The 22,119-nt window shown below is 41.0% G+C and overlaps 1 protein-coding gene across 1 annotated transcript in view; it reads right to left on the reverse strand.

Moving 5' to 3' along the window:
• The window catches only part of Rapgef5 (Rap guanine nucleotide exchange factor 5), a 105,006-nt gene that overhangs the window by 43,667 nt on the left and 39,220 nt on the right, over positions 1 to 22,119 (reverse strand). Inside the window, exon 4 of the mRNA XM_004652822.2 lies at positions 3,593 to 3,671. Within this exon, the coding sequence (XP_004652879.2) occupies positions 3,593 to 3,671 (79 nt within the window). The remainder of the gene's footprint in view (positions 1 to 3,592; positions 3,672 to 22,119) is intronic.

Consider the following 22,119-nt stretch of genomic DNA (forward strand, 5'->3'; position numbering starts at 1 on the left):
CCTACCTCGAATATATATACATATATAAAGTCTTTATATGACTCAGAATGGGACAAGATCTTGGCATTTCTCAACTCATCATACTTTCTGAGGTTTTTATTTATTTGTTTGTTTGATACTGCGTGTCATGTAGGCCAAGCTGGCCTCATAGCAGAGACTAGCCTAAACTCCTGATCATCCTGTGTGGATCTCTTAAATACTGGGATTACAGGCCAGCATACCAGGCCCTGGAGTCCCTATAAGTATTTTAAACACAATGAAAAGTTATCCAAGAAAAGCACACATGACAGTACCAAACACAGGTAGATTTGGCATTGTTGAACACAATTATATATACAGCTTTATTTTGCATCAAGGTCTCCCATGAGTCCTCTGTGTGGTTGAGAATGATTTTGAACTTCTGAACCTCCAGATTGCTGAGATTAACAATATGCACCCCCATGCCTGGTTTATCCATGCTAGGGATTAAACTAGGACTTCCTGAATATAAGACAACTGAGGACTTTAATGTTGATAAGTGACTGTAAAACAGGAATGAACTCCATATCAAACTTTGTAAATATTTCAAATGAACTTTGTCACTTTCTCCTACTTTGCAAAAATATGCCATGCCATCTTGAATTCTACCTGTGAAAAAAATCAGGCAACACCCCTCAAAGATCTGTTATCTATTCCTTCTTGTTTTTCTTGTGAAAGGAAAAACGTAGACTTATTCTGTATTATTTCTATTTACACAAGAGTTATATTTTGCCTATGAGCATAGGGACTTTATTAATATGAGGAAAAAGATCTAAACAATTAAGAAATACCAATAACTTTATTTTTTAGGTTAGCACAGTAAGTGAAGATTTGAGCTTTTTATTTTAAATCCATATTTAGGCTCAACACATCAGCAGAATAAAGCAATTTCAAGGACTGAAGGTTTCCCTTTTATGGTAATTAATATCATTTGCTGTTGTGCTCTTCTGCTTTCCCATACTAAGGTGCAGGTTCTTTTACATTTTGTCCATGCTTACTATTACTGTTTTACAGCTTTAGCTGAGGGAGGTGTGGTGGGTGGGAGGCACTGGGTAAGTTTATTTCTAATGCAAAGGATATTAGCTGGCCTAGGGCGATGAGCATAAAAAACATGCTTACGAGGAAGAAAAGCTGAGGGTGATTCAACCCTCTTACAATAAAATCATCACCCATCTTAACTATACAAACCAGCAGAAACAACTATAATCTATATACATGGTGTTTAAAAATCATGGGGAGAGAACAGGGAGTGGTGGCACACTCTTTTAAGCACACGGGAGGCAGAAGTAGGAGGATTGCTGAGAGTTTGAGGCCACCCTGACTACACAATGAATTTCAACTCAGTCTAGATTAGAGCAAGACCCTACCTCAGAAAAAAAAAAAAAAAAAAAAAAAAAAAAATCATGGGGAGAGCCAGGCATGCTGATGCACATCTTTAATCCCAGAGCCCGGGAGGTGGAGGTAGGAGGATTGCTGTGAGTTTAAGGCCAGCCTAAAATGACATAGTGAATTCCAGGTCAGCCTGAGCTAAAGAGAGATCCTACCTCAAAACAACAACAAAATGTCATGGGAGAAAATAGAGCCACATCATTTGGATCACTCCTTAGAATCTATTAGTAATGGGATATGGAAGACATCTTCCCTAAACAGGCACAACATAGCTCATGAACGCCCCAGCTTTGTTAGGATTGTATGATTATGCAGAAGGCAAAAAGCAAAGATACAGAAATAATCACGGAGAAAGACTCATGGTTTAAAATATTTTGGATTTTGTGGGCTTTAATAATTGATAAAAAGGTTGCAAAATTCTAAACTACATTCTCATATAAAATGTCATCATCTAAGACTGGAAACATTCATATCCAAGGAAACTATAAGAAAGTCTTTAGGGATATTCCAAGGGTACTAACTTATTATATGGTAGGATCACAGTTGAAGCAGTACTTTGAAAGCAACTAATTTGCTAAAGAAACATAATTTATGGTACTTAACAAATGGAAGTTGTTTTAGATATGTAAGCACTAAAACATAGATGAATTAGTTGGTAGATATTTCCAAACTGCTTCTGAAGGAGAAATTTGACACCATATAATTACTGCTGAATTTCTTAGCAACAATCCAATTGTAAACTGTAAGAGAAATCTGAATATTATTGAAATTTTCAAAATTCAAAAATTTTATTTCAAGATCACTTTCACGAATCAGTTCTAGAAAGTGCCAAAATGTACAGTTTTGTTTTCTTTTTTCTTTTTAAAGTTTTTATTTATTTTTTATAGAGAAGGGGAGAGAGAGAGGGAGAGAAAGAAAGAAAGGGCGAATGGGTACATCAGGTCCTCTAGCCATGGCAAATAAACTCCAGATGCATATACCACCATGTATATCTGGCTTACATGGGACCTGGAGGATTGAATCTGGGTCCTTAGGCTTTACAGGCAAGTGCCTTAAAGGCCATATAGCTTATAGACACACACTTTTTTTTTGGTTTTCTTTTTTGAGATAGAGCCTCACTGTGTATCCAAGGCTATCAATTCATAGTGATCATGTCTTAGCCTCTTGAGTCCTGGGATTGTGTACCACTGTATCTGGCTTAGTCATATGTGTTTTTGTGATACTTTATGCCCTTTATGGAGTTTTTATATTCTTTTAGACAGGAAAATATTGTATAGTTGGGAGACACATAATAATTATTCAACAGTAAAAGACTATTATATGGTCATTACTGCTAGATCTTAATAAAACATTGCCATATTTAAAAAAGCAATCAATTTTCCTAAACATTTTTATGTGGGCTAGAGGGAACCTCTAGTTTGTTTTAATAAAACATTAAAATGCATACTACATGTATAAAAGCTTTAATTAATTTAATTTTACTACTATTAACAACAAAATTAATTTTATCTAAATTAATTTATTAAATACTCAAATGCTTTTGAAGCATCTTCTTTAAGCACCATAAGGCAAGAAGCCCATGTGGAGATTTCCAGTTTGAGTGTTTCTCAAACATTTCTCTGAGTTCATGGGTAGAAGTTTAAGGCTTTCTTAACTGCGTACTAACCTTCAAATCCCACCCATTGTTCTAAGGGAGTACACAGTGGCAAAGCCCCAAGAAGTTCACAGTTGATTCCACCAGTGAGTTTAGGTTTCCCAGGTGGGGGAACGGCTCGAGTCCCCAACTAAGGAAGAAACACAGCACCACAGAGGCAAGTTTTCCTGCTCATTGCGTCTCCTATCCCAAGACCACTTCGGGTGTGACACTGCCAACCCACAATGGGGTATCCGGGAGGCTGATTTACCCCCAGATCTCTAAGCACTCACGAGCACCAGACTCAAAGCACGCATGATGCAAGAACTGCAATTTTCCCACATCACAGCCTGTGGAAACAGCATCTCTGCTCTGCCAGTGGCCCCTGTGTATTCTGTCTCGTTTCATCTTTACCTTGGATATCATTACATTAATATTTAACGTATCCATTCTCTTCCATGGGTTGAGTAAATTAAGAAAGGCAGTTAATTCATAATGTGAGACATGTCTGAGAGGAAGCCCACACAGCATCCTGCGGTTAATGAAGGATATTGTCTCAACAGCGCCTGGCATAAGTCATCAGTTGTCATGAAGACAGTGTACGTGAGTAGGAAGTCATCAAGGAGGGTCTCTGCAAAGAAAGAAAACAAAGGCAAGGTAAGTAAAGAAATGACAAGGAGGACACTGAACAGTGCAATAAATGATGGAGGTGGGGGGGGTTATAATAAAATTCTACCAACAAAACAATGTTTATTAAAGATGGGATTTGAAAAATGCTTTACATAGAATGCCTTAAACATTAAAAATTTTTTTCTTGCAAAGTTCTCTCAAGATACAATTCTTATATTATTCCCCTCACTAAAACATCATTTATATTTGTGGATAGAGAGGTTATTAAAAAAAAAAACCAATGCATAAATAATGTGCCTTAAAAATAAATTTTGTAAGACTTCTTTCTGAGGGATAGACTCCGGCTGTACAGGGAACGAAGCCAGCATGTTCTAATAAATTACGCTTTTCCATAGCCATTTGCTTTCATTTGGGGCAAGAACAATGGATAATAAAACCCAGAAAACACATTACAGGTTTCCAGGGCCATTCACCTTTATCTTTCAATGCATCTATAAGATTTAACTTCCTTATCATTTATATTCTGGACAGCAAATGTTTAGTTGCATGAGCAAGTAGTACATAATAAAAGTAATAGGTTATATACCACTATGACTGAATGCTTATACTGGTCCCCATCTTTACCAATTGAAAACTCAGCCCCTAATGTAATGAAATTAGGAGGTAGAGTATTCAGTAGGTAATTAAAATTGTAAACAATCAGGAGGGTGGATCACTCAGCAATGGGATTAGTGTCTTTTAAGAGTCCTAGAAGTACTTGCTTCCTTTCATGTGAAAACATAATAAACAGTATACGAACCAGGTATCAAGCCCTCACCACACACAGACTCTGTGAGTGCCTCAACCTTGAACTTCACAGTCTCCAGAACCAAAAGAAGTGTTTGTTGTTTACAAACTACCTAAACTGTGGCATTTTGTTACAGCAGCCTGAGCTAAGATAAATACTCAATAGGATTTGTTCTGTCTATGACCTACACTTTACAATTTGGAGGCATGAGTGATTGTCTGCAGCAGACCTCTGCAAGCCCGTGTTGACGACTGAAAGAAAAATTTCAGAATTTAGTTACATACATTTGCTCTAAAAGTTGATCAGTATAAAAGATGAGGCTCTACCTACAAATACAAAACTCATTTACAGCCTTCTATCAGCTGCTGGTGTTAATTTGTTTCTATGTTTTATTCTGTTACAGAGTATCATGACAATTCTGACCAAGATTAGGTACTGCAAGTAGTAATGTAAAGAAAAAAAGTTTGCTTTTATATTGCAAGAAGCTATTAAAGTGAACCAAAGGTGCTAATGGAGACTATGACAGAGTTTTTTTCAGTTATTTATAAGCATGAGGCCCTAGATCCAATCCCCGGCACACATGTGCATGCGAACACACACACACACACACACACACACACACACACACACACACACACACACCATTTATGAGTAACACTAATCAATTCAGTACACCTTATCTAAATCACAGATTTTTATAGATAGCACCTGAAATATTCAGGTACCTTAGACTTACTATGTTATGCCACACTGTAACCTGCCAGCAAATCACTGGTATGACTTATAATTACTCTATAAAATAAAAATACAAGTCTCCAAACAGGTGATGGTTTTTCTGCACAAAAGTTCAGTCTAGTCCAAGAAAGATTTTTGTGTGTGTGTGTGGTTTTTCAAAGTAGGATCTTGTTCTAGCCCAGGCAGACCTGGAAGTCACTATGCAGTCTCAGGGTAGCCTTGAACTCACAGCAATCCTCCTACCTCTGCCTCCCGAGTGCTGGGATTAAAGGTGTGCACCACCATGCTCGGCCCAAGATGTGGTGTTTTCTTGATCAAAGAGCCTGTATTCACGCAAGAGCTACAAGCCCCCACCCAGTCCCTATAGATGAAAAGTGTCAAATATCTGCACAACAAGGTAAGAGAAGCATATTCTAAGACCTTCTCATGAACCAAGTTAAGGACTAGAAATTATGATGCAAGAATTGGGAATTCAGCTTTTAAAATACTTGCAGTGAAAATCATCCAGGTGCGGGCCAAAGAAGTGGCTTAGCAGTTAAGGAGCTTGCCTTAGTGACCCATGTTTGACTCTCGAGGCCCCATGTGAGCCAGCTGCATAAAGTGATACAAGCGTGCAAGGTCACACATGCGCAGAAGGTGGCACATGCACCTGGAGTTTGATTGCAGCGGCGGGAGGCCCTAGCACACCAATTCTCCCTCTCATAAAAAAAAAAAAATTACAAAAAAAAAATCAACCATGTGGACCTGGAGAGATGGTACATGCATGAGATAGAAACTTCAATCCCCAGTGTCCATGCAGAATGCTGGGTGCAACGGCATATGTCTGTGATCCCAGCACTGTGGGAATGGAGGCAGGAAATCCTTGGGGTTTGCTGGCTAGCCAAGCTAAACTGGTGAGTTCTAGGACTGAGAGACACTGTCTCAAAGAATAAGTTGGAAGGTGACTGAGGAAAACCTCTGAAGTTGACTTCTGTTCTTCATAGGCATATGCACACATGTGCAGGGCCCTCCCCAAGGTGTACCCCACACATATGAACACCCATGCACGCCAAATACACATGCAAAAAAAAAAAAAAAAGCTGAAGTTAGCTGTGTTTAGAAAGTTTGCTACCCTAGGATATTTTGGAAATATAGTTTGAAAGTAATCATTTGGGGATACTGTTCCAAAAATGGAAAAATTCTGCTGGGCTAAATGTAGTTGATGAAAACTTAACTTCTCACCTGATTAGAAAATTAAGCTTTTTTCCCTCTTCTGCATGCAGTGTAAGATTCAGGCAGCAAGGACAAAAGGTTAGACCAGAATCTGTTTTAGAGTTTTCAGTGAGCTCTTACAGGTAGGAGCCACCAATATAGAGAAACCACTAAGTGACAGCTAGGAGAACCTCACATCACTAAGTGACAGCTAGGAGAACCTCACATATTAGACATTCAAAATGTTTGATATGACAGACAGGTTCAGATGTTCTTACACTTAGCTATATTTAATGAGGTTAGAATTATTCTCTAATCAAGATTTACTCCATTAGTAGCTGGGATTTAGAAAAAAACACATTTAACTTTGGCATACCCAGCTATTCCATGCTGAACAACCTTAGATAATGAACTGAACAACTGAGAGTCTGGTTGGATATAGTGGCAACCCACTTAGCATTCAATTAATCAGCTCACATATCACAATATTTTGTGAAGAGCTTTGACCCAGAAATGCTTATTTTCCCCTAAGCTACTATCATATTTAATATTCAACAGCATTTACCTAATTATCTCTCTGTCATAGAAATATTAATTAAAATAAAAACAATGAGACCATAGAAAATATCACCAGCTAAAATCATAATGAATAGAATAGCTAAAAACCATTTTGATTCCCAATACGCCTAACTCCAATCTTTCTCTTTTTAGCTACTATATTGTTCTGAAATTTCTCTCTCTATAGATAACAAGCTTTCCTTTACTCTTATTTTTCCAGCACTGGTATTCTTTTGCTACAGAGATTCTGAAAGAAATTGAGTGATATGAACAAAAAAAGCTGTAATCAAAATGATGCTCTTCAAATAAAAGTGCATTTTATAATAACCATGCTTCAAAAAAAGTCTGTCCCACTGGTATCCAGAGATATTTTTAGAGCCACAATGGCTATATGAATGACTCCCTAAAGACTATTAGCCAACAATAGCCATTTACAAAGACTAGCAAATCCACCGGCATCCATAATAAAACACTGTAATTATCTATTATATTACATGGTGCTTAATTAATAACAATTTAAGATTGGAGGCAGAAAAGCACTTTTGCGTACATAAAAGCATCTTTCAGTTAAAAAATTCATTTTGACTCCTAACTGTGAATTGCTCAATATTAATGTACAAACCAAGCTCTTCTTTGAAATGTTGATTATTACATCAAATCCTATATTCGTGGCTCCTCACTGAACTTTTGGGGACCACTGTCTGCCTTCCACCTACATGCTGTTTACTGGGGGGAGGATGCTGGGGATAAACCAAGGGCCTCATACATGCCACTGTTCCCTGGAGCGACAGCCCCTGTGTCCTGAAAAGACTATTTTGTACTAGATTTTAAACTTTTAAAGAAATTGCTGTGTGGATGTGTATGATGACACACTTGTAGAGGTCTGAGGACAACTCTGGGTCCCCTTTGTCCACTGTGCTGGAGACAGGGTCTCCCTTTGTTACGGTTCTGGTTTTGCCTTCTTCGTGGACAGCAGACGAGGTGGCCCACACATGGATTTTTCCGTCTTCCACTGCCATAGGTACACTGCGGTCACAGACCCATGTGCTATTTTGAGTGTGGCTTTACATGGGCGCTCAGGAACCGAACTCGGACCAGCAGGCTTGAAAGGAAAAGTGTCTTTAACTGCTGAGCCATCGCCCCAGCCCCAAGCTTTTTTTTTTTTTTTGGAAACTGCAAGTTCAAAGGGTTATGGTTTGAGTGGTGTGTGTGTGGAGGTCAGAGGACAATGTCAGGGTGCTGGTCCTCACCTTCCACTTCATTTGAGGCACAGTCTGCCTTGCTTGCTGCTGCCGTACAGGCTGGCCGGTCTGTGAGCTTTTGATACCTTCCCGTCTGGCCTCCCATCTTGCTGCGTGAGGCTTAAAGAGGTTTACCCGACCAAGTCTGGCTTTACATGGGGTCCGGGGATCCTAACTCTGGTCATCCAAGCACTTGATTAATTTTTTTGTTATTTTTATTTATTTATTTGAGAGCGACAGACAGAGAGAGAAAGAGAATAAAGGCTGGCCAGAGCCTCCAGCCACGGCAAAGAACTCCAGATGCGTGCGCCCCCTTGTGCATCTGGCTAACGTGGGACCTGGGGAAGCGAGCCTCGAACCGGGGTCCTTAGGCTTCACAGGCAAGCGCTTAACCGCTAAGCCATCTCTCCAGCCCCACAGCAAGCACTTTTAACCACTGAGCCACTTCACCAGCCCAGAGTTGTTTTTCTTTTGTAAGTACTATGCCACTTGATATGTATGCAGTCCAAATCTATAGCCTTGATGGAGACGGTCCTAAAATCCAGCTGGTGGTTAGGCATACTAATGTGGCAGGAAGCTTTTCCTATCACCTGCTACTGTTTAAAATTTTAAGGCACAATAAAACAATTTTTTAAGTTTCATTTTACTTTTCCCTTTTGTATCAGTGAAAACAGTTTCTCATTTCATGTTAACTCTAGGAAGCACTAAAAATTCCCAGCTTATTTTTGGAAAATGAAAGTGTCTCTAGAGTCTCTTAGAGTTGTATTAGGGTGGAACAGTAAGAGGTCTGTCAGAACCCCTTTTATAGGGCTGTTGTACAAATGTCATCAACTAACAGAAACTGATAGAAATGCTACCAAAAGGGTTAAGTGATTTTTTTTTAATTTGTTTTTTCTTTTTTTTGGTAAAAAAAAAAAAAACACAAAAAGAAACAAAAGCCAAAAACCCACTGAAATACTCAAATTATAAGGGGTATATGGTTACTTAGAACAATGACAGAACTCTACCTCAGTGGATTTTCAACACAAGCAAAATGCATTGCAATAATGAAGCCACTCATCTGTTTCAGGGAGTGCCAAGAAAGCAAATGAAAGAGCTCTGGCAGGCAACTGCCTATAGCTGCCGTTTCATTAAGGTGGTGAATAGCTCACGTTTCTGTACTAACTCATATTCCCTAAAGTCTTGTTAGCAGTTTCGTTTCGCCCGCATTCCTACTGCAGGTACACTGGAATTTACGGCACTCTAAAATATGTCTCAGCCTTGATTTCTAGAAGCCAAGAAAAGCTTTCAATTCAAAAGAGCTTATTTCTGACCCTGGAATGTTACAACCTGCCATTGCTTTTCTTTCCCTCCCTCCCTCCCTCTCTCTCTCTTTCTTTCTTTCTTTTTTGAGAGGTACTGCCAGAATGTACCCTGTAATTTGATTAAGCACAAATAAACTTAATGTGAACTACAAAAGGCTAGGTCACACAGGCTGTGCCATACACAAGGCTATTTCTTGTGTATCTTACATTACTGGAAAGGATATTCATGACCTAAGTATGGCTGTTCAACTTTTAAATTCACTCAATTCCTGCCTGTTTTTACAATTTCACCAGTTCAGCTTAGCCATGCTAAAACTAACAAATCCTGGGATGTAATTTTGTTTTTTGATATCTGTTGCACATGAAATGCTGATTTATTTAATGTTGGTCAGATCTTAAAAGTTGTTCCTTTCGATGACAGAAATGTACTACAGACAGATATTGGATGTGCTTTTCAAATAATCAAGTCTATTTTTATTTTAGCTGGAAACATTCCACTGTGCATTATCATCACCCTTACTTTGGGAAAGAATGACTAAATATAGTAGTCTTATGTTCTCCATGACACCTGGGTGCTCACACAGGCTTCCACGAGTGCTTCCAGTGGGTGCGTGGAGCCAAGCCCAGCGCGGCATGCTGGTGCACAGGACAAGGGCAGCGCGTGTGCAGGGGACCTGGGAATGAAGGAAGAAAGGCAGCCTGTGCGGAAGCACTGTCCAGCCCCGGTCGGCTACTGTCCGTGTCCAGCACGGCTAGAACCTGTTGGCGGCTTATGTGTGTGTCTTCTAATCTGTTCGGAAGCTCAGAACACAGTATCAAGAAAGGGTTCAGTGCATGCCTTAGGAGACAGAGGTAGGAGAGTATTGGAAGGAAGAAAGGAAGGAAGGAAGGAAGATAGGAAGGGAGGGAGGGAGGGAAGAGGGAAGGAAGCAAATGGAATGAGGGCTGGAATTCTCTAAGGCATAGCATAGTAAACCTGCCTGGGCATTGTCACCTAGGAAGTGGGTATCATCTACACCTTGTTACACCTAGTACACTTGTGGTGAGGATTCAATAAGATAGTACAGGGCTGGAGAGATGGCTTAGCGGTTAAGTGCTTGCCCGTGAAGCCAAAGGACCCCGGTTTGAGGCTCGATTCCCCAGGACCCATATTAGCCAGATGCACAAGGGGGAGCATGCATCTGAAGTTCGTTTGCAGTGGCTGGAGGCCCTGGTGCGCCCGTTCTCTATCTATCTGCCTCTTTCTCTCTCTGTCTGTCTGTTGCTCTCAAATAAATAAATAAAGATTAAAAAATTAAAAAAAAAATAAGACAGTATAACTGAAGCAACTAGGAGAAAACTTGGTATAAGTACATACTTAATAAATGTTACCTAGCTGGGCGTGGTGGCACATGCCTTTAACCCCAGCTCTCGGAAGGCAGAGGTAAAGAGTATCGCTGTGAGTTCGAGGCCATCCTGAGACTACGTAGTGAATTCCAGGATAGCCTGAGCTACAGTGAAATCCTACCTCAAAAAAGAAAACAAAATAAATAAATAAATGTTACCTGTCCTTTATTTTCATAAAATAAAATTATTGAGATCTAATTCCTGTTCTCCAAGTACCACTAATGACCCAGTAAAAACTGAGTAGTAATGTTGTTATGAACTTCCAGTAGAAATCAGAGGATGTCCCTGTGAGCCAAAGAGAAAATGTTGGTGCCACTATGGCTACACCTTAAAACGATGGCCTACAGGCCTCAATGAGCCTTAGAAGTGACCTTACTTTAGGTGATGGCATTTCAAAATCAGAAGATGTGGTCAGACCAGCCCAAATGTAATTATGGTTGAGAGCCTGTTACCCAGTTTTTTCTTTTAGGCAAAACATTTTTATTACCTATGCTTGAATGAGTCTATTCTAGATTTTATAATTTTTTTTTGAGGTAGGGTCTTATGCTAACACAGGAAGACCTGGAATTCACTATGTAATCTCAGGGTGGCTTGAACTCAGCAATCCTCCTACCTCTGCCTCCCAAGTGCTGGAATTAAAGACATGTACCAACATGCCCTGCTCTAGAATTTTTAATACAGGGAGATTTTCAAGCATGTTACAAATAGAAATGTATGTTTATAACTCTGGGGAGGTTGCACTAGAAACACAGACAACATGGGCGGATGGCCACCTTTCTCCTGCGGGCTCCTTGGACCCATTTTTCCTGCTTCTGCAGCTCTGGAGTGGACGGCGCCCATGATCAGTGCGGGCTCCAGGTTATCACGCCTGGCCCTGGCTGGCTTCACGACGTGGACCTGAAAACTTGTAAGACTTCATCTGCAGTGAAATCCTAACAGAAGAGCCGGCACGTAATTGCAGGTAAGCTGGAAAAGTAGGTCAGAATCAATTTCTGGAGGGCCTCTGAGAGTTGACTAGGGAGCCAGGACTCCTTCCATAGAAAAAAGGAAGTGAAGGGAGGTTTTCAAGGTGAGCAGGGAGGATAGATGCTGATGGATGAAGCTTGCTGCATCAGGAATGGCATACAGGAGAGGGATGACTGAAGGGAGGAAGCTGAGTTTACTTCTAAACCTGGGGAACTTGGGGTTCCTAGGCTATTCTAGCTAAAACTGTAAGACCAAAATATGTGACCAGAGCTAGCCCAAATGGGGTAGAGGTATGGTGATGGGAGCCATGTATAAAGAAGAAGCCAGAGTCTAGCGAGAATTCTCGGACGTTTCCATGGAAAAGATAAGCAGTGGTATAGGGTTGCCCAGGGGTGGCCACCAACGAGAAAAAAGTGAGTGAAGCCAAGGGAAAGAGAAGAAAAAGAGACAGAATTGAGAGATGCAGTTGCACTAAATGCTGAGAAGAGAGGAGGGTCGGAAATGTGGAGCCCATGTCAAAAACAGTGGGGAGGAGGCCTAGCAGACAGAGCATTCAAAGACTAGGGGAGGGGGGACGGTCGCAGGTCTGAGGCCCTGCAGATGCCCACTGGTCATTGGAGGTATGCACTCGTGCAGACTAGAAAGAGCTAAGCACGTTCTCATAATCTACTAGCGCAGTAGGTATCACGCTGCTTCTCCCCAAAGGCTTGTTACACTTGTAGGCCTCATTGACCAGAAACAGCAATTGCTCTCAAACCTGAGCCAGGAGGAAAAATTTCTTCGTGATCAATGCAAGTGGCATTTTATTTCACAGCACAGATCAGAACGTGGAAATTGCCATGCGCTTGATGCTTTCGCTACCAGCTGACCAGCATCTGCTGACAAAAATTAACATCCTGGTTTGAAGGTTGGCTCAGTCTAATATCACTGACCTCCCTGAGCTGCTGCCTGCTCAGACGATTAACAAACATCACCCAAAACACAGACTGCTCTCCTAAATGATCGACAAGCTTCAGGAAACAAAGACAACATTGAATTTAAATATAACATCTTAAATTAGGAGCCTGAGGCATGGCGATTGCAAGCAATTAATAGTTACTTCAAGGTGCGAATCAATTCAGGTCCTGGTGTGATGTTTCTACCTCTCAGGTACCAAGAGGAAGCTGCAAGATCAGCTGTCTTCTGAAACCTGAACTACATAAGCAGTCCGCATGTTAATCTTTTCTTCTAGCTGCACTTAATTTCACATACTGGAAATTTAACTTTCTTGTATGTGACTAACAGAAATTCTAGGACCATGAGAAAAATTATTTTCCTCAGAGCTTAGAATGGAGAGATAATTGGCTTTTGGTGAGGGTCTGGTTTTAGCAAACTAGCTAGATTTAGGCAAGGAAAAAAGGATATTCTACAAAATTTACTAATTGAAAGTAAACACAACTGAGGTTCCTTCTATGTAATACGGCGTAAGTTCTCACACAAAGGGAAAATCTCCAAATCAACAGTGTGTTGCCCACATTTAAAAATACTCCTAAGAAACATCACCAGCCTGCAGCTGAGAGCAGGCATGCCTTTGTGCCGCTTTGTTTTACACGCTGGTAAAAGAGAGAACTGTGATTCAGGGTCACAAAAATAAAATAAAATAAGATAAAATAAAAGTAAAAAGGTTGGTGGATTTCCAAACCATTAGCTGGACTCCTGTGGCTGCTGTGGCGATGGCAAAGCTGCGCAATGGACTTTGGGAGGTGGCTGGTGGGATCTTAAAGGGCCAAATAAGGCAGCCTTCCAGCTCCAGCCTACTAAACAGGCAATGGCGTGAATGAACAAGCCTCCGTGTCTTGAGCCCTGGCCACTCAGCACATCATGCTAGAAAGATCAAGTTGACTTTATTTATTTATTTAAATATTTTATTCATTAGTTTATAGGAAAGAGAGGGAGGAAGGGAGGGAAGAAATGGGTGCACCAGGGCCTCCAGCCACTGCAAATGAACTCCAGACGCATGCGCCATCTTCTGTCTCTGGCTTACGTGGGTTCTGGGGACCCCAGCTTGGGTCCTTAGGCTTCAAAGGCAAGCACGCCTTTAACTGCTAAGCTATCTCCCCAGCCCACCAAATCGACTTTAAGTCACATCTATTCCTTGCCATGACCAGAAAGTTAGTGCAAGCCCCAGAAAGACTTCACTGGGAAATTCACTGGCAAAAGTGGAGGGAAGACAGCAGCTGGCATTGTATTTGAAAGTATCCTTAGCAGTCCCCCTTCACTGAGCATAGCCAGTATCGTGGCCGCAGCAGCGTACCTCATTGATCAGAACTCGGCATAGTCACCCCACGAAGTAGTGCTCACCCTCTCTCTCTGAGATGATGCTGAGAAAGTAAGGTGACCATCCGAGGTTCCCTAGCAATAACGTTAGGAGGGGCTTACACCTCAGGCTAGCAGGTTCACTGCACTTGGCTTGCCTGAGGGTACAGATGCAAACAGCCCATGCCAGGACCGGGCAGAGATGGGATGTGTGAGGGAAGTCAGACTTGCGGACGTGGTCTCTGTGTTGGCCTTGAATCATCCAATACCCCTGTGAAGCTGATTTCCCTGAACCGCCAGCATGTAAGAGTTCCTTCATGCCTATAAAAATCGTGCTTGGTTTTTACTACCGAGTAAATACCTGCCTGTCCATCACAAACAGATGTGACAGCAGTCAATTTGCTCCCCCAAAGGCAGAACTGACAATCACATTGGAGAATTAGGACACTTTCCAAATTCATAAATGCTATTGAAATGTATGAGTTGGCCAATTATACGTATGTATATTAAAAAATTGCAATGTTAAGGCAAAAACCATTTCCCTCCCCCAAAGCCAAATGCCATGTGTGGTATACATCTGTAATCTCAGCTCTCAGGAAATTGATCAGAGGATCAAGAGTTCAAGGCCAGTGGGTTGGGGGGTGATATTTCAGTTGAGAGACTTCTGTACAAGGGTAAAGACCTCAGTTTGGACCTATGTAAATGCTGGGCAGAGATGGAAAGCTCATCTGCTGTCCCAGTGCTTGGGAGGCAGACAGGATCCTTGGGGCAAGTTGTTTAGTCAGACTAGCCAAGTTCACAAACTCTGGGTTCCAGTGAGAGAGCCCGTCTCAATAAATAAGGTGGAAGCCAGGCATGGTGGCTCATGTCTATAACCCTAGTGTTTGGCAAGCTGAGGTAGGAGGACTGCCACAAGTTTGAGGCCAGCTTGGTGACAGAATGTGTTTTAGATCCCCCTCGGCTAAAGTGAGACCATGAGTCAAACAAACCAAAACCCCCGAATAAGACTCAAATCAAACCAGCCTTCACTCTTGGCAAACTTTTCCACTAACACTTCAGGTACTAAAAAGAATTAGTCATCCTTGTATTTTGTTCATACTTTCCTAAAGTATGAACAGACCTCCACGTCCAAGCTGTGGTGTTGCTCATCTCAGCTGGGCCTGTCTACCAGCTCTATACCTGGAGAAATATACTATTAATAAACATCTACTAACCAATAGGCTCCAGACAGAACCTCCATTGCTCTCTAACTAAGAAGCGTGGCTATACACATCAATATATCTTTCTAATGACTAGGCTTATCCCTTTTATTCAAATGTTCTCACTTTTGGTTGGAGAATCTGTTATATTTTACAGATGAAGGAGAATATGGGCAAGGGGAGAACAACGATAAGTCAACACATCAAGAAGAGAGAGCCAGCTGTCTACCAGGAGATGAGTCACCTCCACCTCATCTGCCCAGGCCCAGAAGTCATTACAGGGGAAGCAGTGACATGAATCCTACCCTTATGGCTAATGTGAAAACCAGTTCCAGGGAAATAGTGACAGACACTGTGGTCACTCAAACCTCGTAAAAACAGAGATCCAGAGTCTACAGAGAGAGCAACCCTAAGTCATCTCTATCTTGCCCACCAAGGCTCTGGGAGTATCACAGAAGAGGGGGCGGAAAGATTGGAATAGCCTGAGACACCATGTTTCCCCATCCCTACAGAGACTGCCTGAGGCCTCTTAGTCTCTAAAATGAATACCAGTAACCCCACCAAAGAACCTCAGCAGAACTGGGACAGGGAAGAGTGGTCTATGTGTGCAAAATTTTAACAAAAATATCAAGAAATCTAAAAAACAATCTGAAGATAATCTCCTCCATGTACACCAGCTGACAGAAAGCTGGAAGAAGCCATTCTGCATGCAGTTCAATGGGAGAGAGAGAAATCACCAGTGAAGATACTCAACAGTGGACACTGCAAGTGTTATATTTTGCCAGCCAGACCAAATGAACCAACGGGTACAACAGTGGCACATCTGTCATGGTGGAAACAAGCTGCCCTCTCATTGGACTGGAGGCCTGCTCCATGGGAGGGAGTACATCCCTGATACTAAAAACCTATAACAAGGGTAGTCATGAGCCCTAGGGGTATAAGATCTGCTGCTGACTGGCTAAATGTATATACTATGCTCATCAAACTTCCCAGTAAGCCCTTCTCTTAATGTTCATACCCTTATATTAATGCTACTCTCACTTTTGGTTAGAGAAGCTTCTCTTTTCAGATGGCAGTGATTTGGGATGACTCAGAAGGCATCATGGTGCTGGGAAGAAGTGACAAAGGAGTGCTCAGCACTGTAATATCTCTATCACACCTTCCAAGGCTCAGGGTCCATTGAGGAAGAGGTGGTAGAAAGAGCATAAGAGCCAAAGGAACGGTAGGACTCCTTACAAAATGTGCTCCTCCAGACAAATGGCCTGGATATTCATGACCTCACGGTGCCTGGCACTACCTACACAAGACCATCATAATAGGAGGAAAAGATCATGACATCAAAATAAAAGAGAGTCTGATTGAGAGGAGGAGGGGATATGATGGAGAGTAGAGTTTCAAAGAGGAAAATGGGGGGAGAAAGGGTATTACCATAGTATATTGTTTACAGTCATGGAAGTTGTTAATAAAAATAAATTAATTAGCTGGGCGTGGTGGTGCATGCCTTTAATCCCAGCACTCAGGAGGCAGAGGTAGGAGGATCACCGTGAATTCGATGCCACCCTGAGACTACAAAGTGAATTCCAGCCTGGGCTAGAGTGAGACCCTACCTTGAAAAACCAAAAACTAAAAAGAAAAATAAATAAATAAATAAAAATTAATTTAAAAAATCTGTCACAGAACTAGACTTTTTAAGGCTAAAATGTGTTTTTTTTCTTTCTTTTCTTTTCTTTTCTTTCTTTCTTTTTTTTTTTTTTTTTTTTTGGTGTCCTTATGCTGAAACTACTTCTAGAAATGTCTTCATTTTAAACTTTTCTAAGTAGATAGGTTTTGTTTTTGGTACTGGGATTGAACTCAAGGCCTCATGCCTCCAAAGTAAACATTCTCCTAATGAGCCATATCCCAGCCCTGTTTTTGTTTTGTTTTCAAATAAATGTGCTACTCAAACCTACCAACAACCTTCAGACCTTTCTCTTACTACTGAAATCACACGACTCATGGTGATGCATCAGAGTAATGCAAAGAGCACGTGAGCTCTGAAACAACCCCAGGAACATAAGTATAATAGACAACACAACATAACAAAACCAACATTCCCTTTCCCTATCAAAAAATCTGCTGGGAATCCTGCAATTCAATTCTGACACTACTACAAGCTAGTATACAGCCCATAGGTTAAAGAGTTGAATTCCAGAAGACATGCCCTTCTCTTCAGAGACAAGTCACAAGTCCCAGGTTGCCAACCCGTGCTTCTCACAATAAACTGGGAGTTGTCACAAAAACTTCCTCAGGTTTGATATATTATTATAACGGCTCACAAAACTCAACACATCTCCTGGAGTATTACTAAGACTGGTACAAAGGATAGAGATGAACAGCCTTCTGGGTAGAGAACTAAACACGACCAGGCCTCAAAGCAACACACTCCTGTGGATTTGTTCAGCAACCTGCAAGATCCCCAAATCCCAGAGCTCAGTGTTCTTAGGGAGGCCTTGTTCTGGGTCAAGGATGGGCAACTGGTAATTAAGTCCATCTCTACCTCCAGCCCCAGGCCTGCTGGGGTAGGGCTAAAAGCCTCATTCCTCTAGCCGCGTCTAGCTCTTCTGGTGACTAGCCCCCATCCTGAAGGGATCTAAGGACCTAGCCACCAGTCATCTCACTAGCACATAGCAAGTCACTCTGACCACCCTGGGGACTCAAAGGTCTCAGAAGGTCTTGAGTTAGGAGTGAGGGACTAAGGCCAAATAATGAAAAGGAAAGATGTTCCTATCACGCCTATCAGGAAGGACATTGACATGGGTTTTAGGAATTCTGAGTAAGAAGTGACAGATCATTTCTCCTTTAATGATGCTGCAATAATGTTACATAAAATTATATACTGCAAAGTACTCATAAATTTTATTTAAGCCATTATTAACTCCAAAGCACTGAAAAGGACACGTCTCTTACTACATGTTGACTCCTTTATGAAAAATATTTCTAAAAATTTTGGAGTAAAAGGTGCAGAATTCTCAAACATGTGGAGAGATGTAGAATTCTCAAATGTGAGTTCAAACCTCCATAAGCAGACATGGGAAGGGTACTCACAGCGAAGTGAGTTGTACATGCTAAGAGTACCTGTGATTATTATCAATATTCACTTGAGGTGGGTATAGGAGTCAAAGTAGTCTCAATCACTTGTAGGCTTTTTAAAGGCTTTTAAATCACTATAAGCTTGTGTCTCCTTAAGAAATAGACAGAGTTGTGGCCTCAGGTCTACAGTGTCAAAACTAACAGCCAGGTGTGGTGGCACATGCCTATAATCCCAGCGTTCTCTAATCTCTCACTTGAGAGGATGAGGCATGATGATACACATTTTAAAACCAGTCAGGGCTAGCTAGTGAAACCCTGTTTCACAAAAGCCACCGCCACCATTTACCCATTCACGACTCCCCTCAACAGGCATGAAAAAAAAAAAAAAAGAAAAGAAAAGAACCCCCCCAACCACCAAACTAATGAAAATTTCCACATAAGATTACATGCTATCTTTCTTTTCTTGAAGAATCACACTATTTTTTTCGGGGGAATCTTTTTCTCCAGATATTTTAAAATCAAATTAAAGCAGTAAAACATCCAGCTTTACTTGAAGTGGGGTTTGGGCATGAGAAAGTATTATTTGGGCCATGCGATGAAAACAGAAGTAATGTATGGGACAGACGTGTGTTTACACCTTTCTGCCACCACTACGCGTGTTCACTCTCCCTGAGATGAAGGTCCTATTCCGGTGTGCTCCACAGCCACCCACTCAGAAGGGGTCTTACTGAAGATGACAAGAGAATGGTCTAACAGGTTTGGGTTGCATTTCTCCATACTTACTATCACATGAGCGAAAAATACACTTATGTCATGTTTAAGTCACCCTGGGGCCATGTTTAATCTCAAATGATACACACACATTGAATGTTTCTAGCACGTGATCATATGACCTGATTCTCAACTTTCTCAGTCATCAAAAGTAGAAAGAGAACGCATGAGGAGGCAATTAATATTGTGAATTTATCCTGACTCAGGACTGTGTATTTCTGCAATGTACTAAGACACACTTGCCTTACACTTTTTCATTTTGTAAGGATAGTGTGGACTGTCACAATTCAAGGATGGGCACCCCATGCCCATCAACTGGAGAACTGGACTCTCTCTATGAGTCACCAGTGCAGTAGAAAATGGCAATATCTCCAAATTCAGATCCAAGCAAACAGAAATTTGAGAGGTCATATTTTACATGTCTACCTATGGGGAGAAGATGCAAAAATTTAGGTTGAAAAGATCATCAGGTTTTGTTTTGTTTCGTTTCTTGGTGCCGAGGACAACCCAGGGCCTTGGGCATGTGCTCTGCTGCTGAGCCGCCTTCAATGCTTATTTTCCAAACAAAGGTAGGACACTAGATTTAAGCATAGTACACAAATGTGATTCCATGAAAGACAGGAAGAAAATTTAGGGAAGAAAATCCTTACTAGCTCCAAAGGATTTATATAAAACCCTTCTTTGTATGAAGTACATGTAAAGCCCATGGAAAGGAAAACAGAAAGGAAGACAGCAGAAGCTTCTAACCAGCCAGTGGCCGAAGCTATGTTCACTTTCACACTGAGCATAATAAAGGCAAAAGTTCTCCCACAATAATGTTGTTACAGCAATTCCACGATATCATCCTTTCACATGAGCAATATCTTGATTAAAGCATGCTGTGAGCGATTAACATGCAGCAGTGATTATAACCTACCAAGTGCCATCATTCTTTTCATACTTGCAAGACTAAATTATACACACACACACACACACACACACACACACACACACACACGCACACACACACACACACACACTCACGGGGGGGGGACTTTTTGTTTCCATTTGTTGATAAGCTGCTAAATTTTACTGAAGATGTCAAAAGCACTTTGAGATTAAGACAAACACATCTAATAATCTCGCTTTAAACCTATCAAAGACGAGACCTCAGACAGAGACAAAGTTTATTCAACCTTTGATATTGTCTTAAAACAGTTGCAAGGACGTTTTATTTCTGAGGTGCTGGGGAGCAACCGAGGGTCTCCCACTGAGTGAGCACGCACTCTCCCTGAGTTGTATTCTTACCCCTCAACTAAGTTCAGCTGGTGTTGCTGAAGGAAACTACCACTGTGTTCAAACTACTGGGGTGCCACACCACTACTAAAACAGTATCTGGGGCTCTGTGAATTTTATCATCTGCTATTCCTTTTAGCTCACTTCTCCATAAAGGCCTGACTTACATCAGACATTCAAACGAGCTTCTGGAAGCATAACTGGACACTGGCAAATGCACATGTTTCCACTCTAGGACAATGGGAAACATGCCCATGGAATACCTAAAACTTACTGAGAAAATATGGCTTAAATTTTGTAAGATTGGGGCTGGAGAGATGGCTTAGCAGTTAAGGTGCTTGTCAGCAAAGCGAAAGGACTCAGGTTCAATTCTCCAGTACTCATACAAAGCCAGATGCACAAGGCGGCCCATGTGTCTGGAATTTGTTTGCAGTGGCTAGAGGTCCTGGTGTACCCCGTCTCTCTCTCCCTCCCTCCCTCTCTCTGCTTCTCTCTCTCAAATTAATAAATAAGATTTTTTAAAAGTTGTAAGATTTGACAATAGAATTTTACTTTAAAAATAAACCTTAGCACAAAACTAAGTGAGAAACTTCTGTAGAACTATTTTTCCACAGAAATATAGGTTAAAAAAATATAAATTGCCTTCATGCTTGTATACGTTCAAGGAAACTAAACATATACAGAAAATCAAGGTGTTATCTGTCTCAAAGTTTTGAAAATTTTTACACTGAGGATTTGCATTTCAAGTTTATATGCTAACCTGCCTATGTAGATATAAGCCAATGTCACACTCATACAATAATAAAACTAAAGACTATCACTAGAACATATTATTTTATGTGAACTTTGTGACGGAGTACATACAGAGGCACTGGACCAGTTCTTGTGAAAACAAATTTCATTTGCTCTACCAGCGAGCTATGCCCTCAGGTTTAAATTTCGCTTCATTTTAAATAACGAGTTGTTTATTGTTTATTTGAGACAGGTCTTGCCATGCAGCCCAGGCTAGCCTGGAGCTCGAGCCACTCCAGCCTCGACTTCCTACGTGCTCATTTAAAGGTTTACATACTACTGTGCACAGCTACGTTTTGGTTTTTGAAAATTTCACCCACTCAAATACATGCTTATTTGTAATAATTTGTCCTCCCTCCAGTTTAGAAAGTTAGAAATTTAATGAACTACAAAACAAATCCACCAAAATAACAATGAAAAATACCCACTGGAAGTCTGTCTAAAGAGATGAGTAGCGAGTTTGTTTCTTGGAAGGAGAGAAAACCTTTCAGGGAAAGAAAGAAGTACAGATAAATCAAAGAAAATGTGTGACTATGGAAAAAGAGAAGGCCCACATCTTCCATATTAGTTCAGAGTTGAGGTCACCATTGCAACTAACCTTACGGACACAAGCAGTCCTGGGCATATTTCCTCTAGAGCACAGCGGGAAGGAAACAGACTAGTTTACCTACACTCTCAATGATAAGCCTTGATGACAAAGAATAATGTTTATATACACTTGTTAAAGTATGCAAGTATTTCACAATCCTTACAGCTGCAAAACTAAAAGCCATATTTCTAAGGTAACTTTTTCATATACTCTAGTCTTCCATTTTCTTTTTCTTTTTTAAGATAAGCCCAACAGACTAGTCTTTTTTATGAGAGAGAGAGCGAGAGAGAG

This window comes from Jaculus jaculus, chromosome 16 (assembly GCF_020740685.1).
Source record: "Jaculus jaculus isolate mJacJac1 chromosome 16, mJacJac1.mat.Y.cur, whole genome shotgun sequence".
NCBI lineage: Eukaryota > Metazoa > Chordata > Mammalia > Rodentia > Dipodidae > Jaculus > Jaculus jaculus.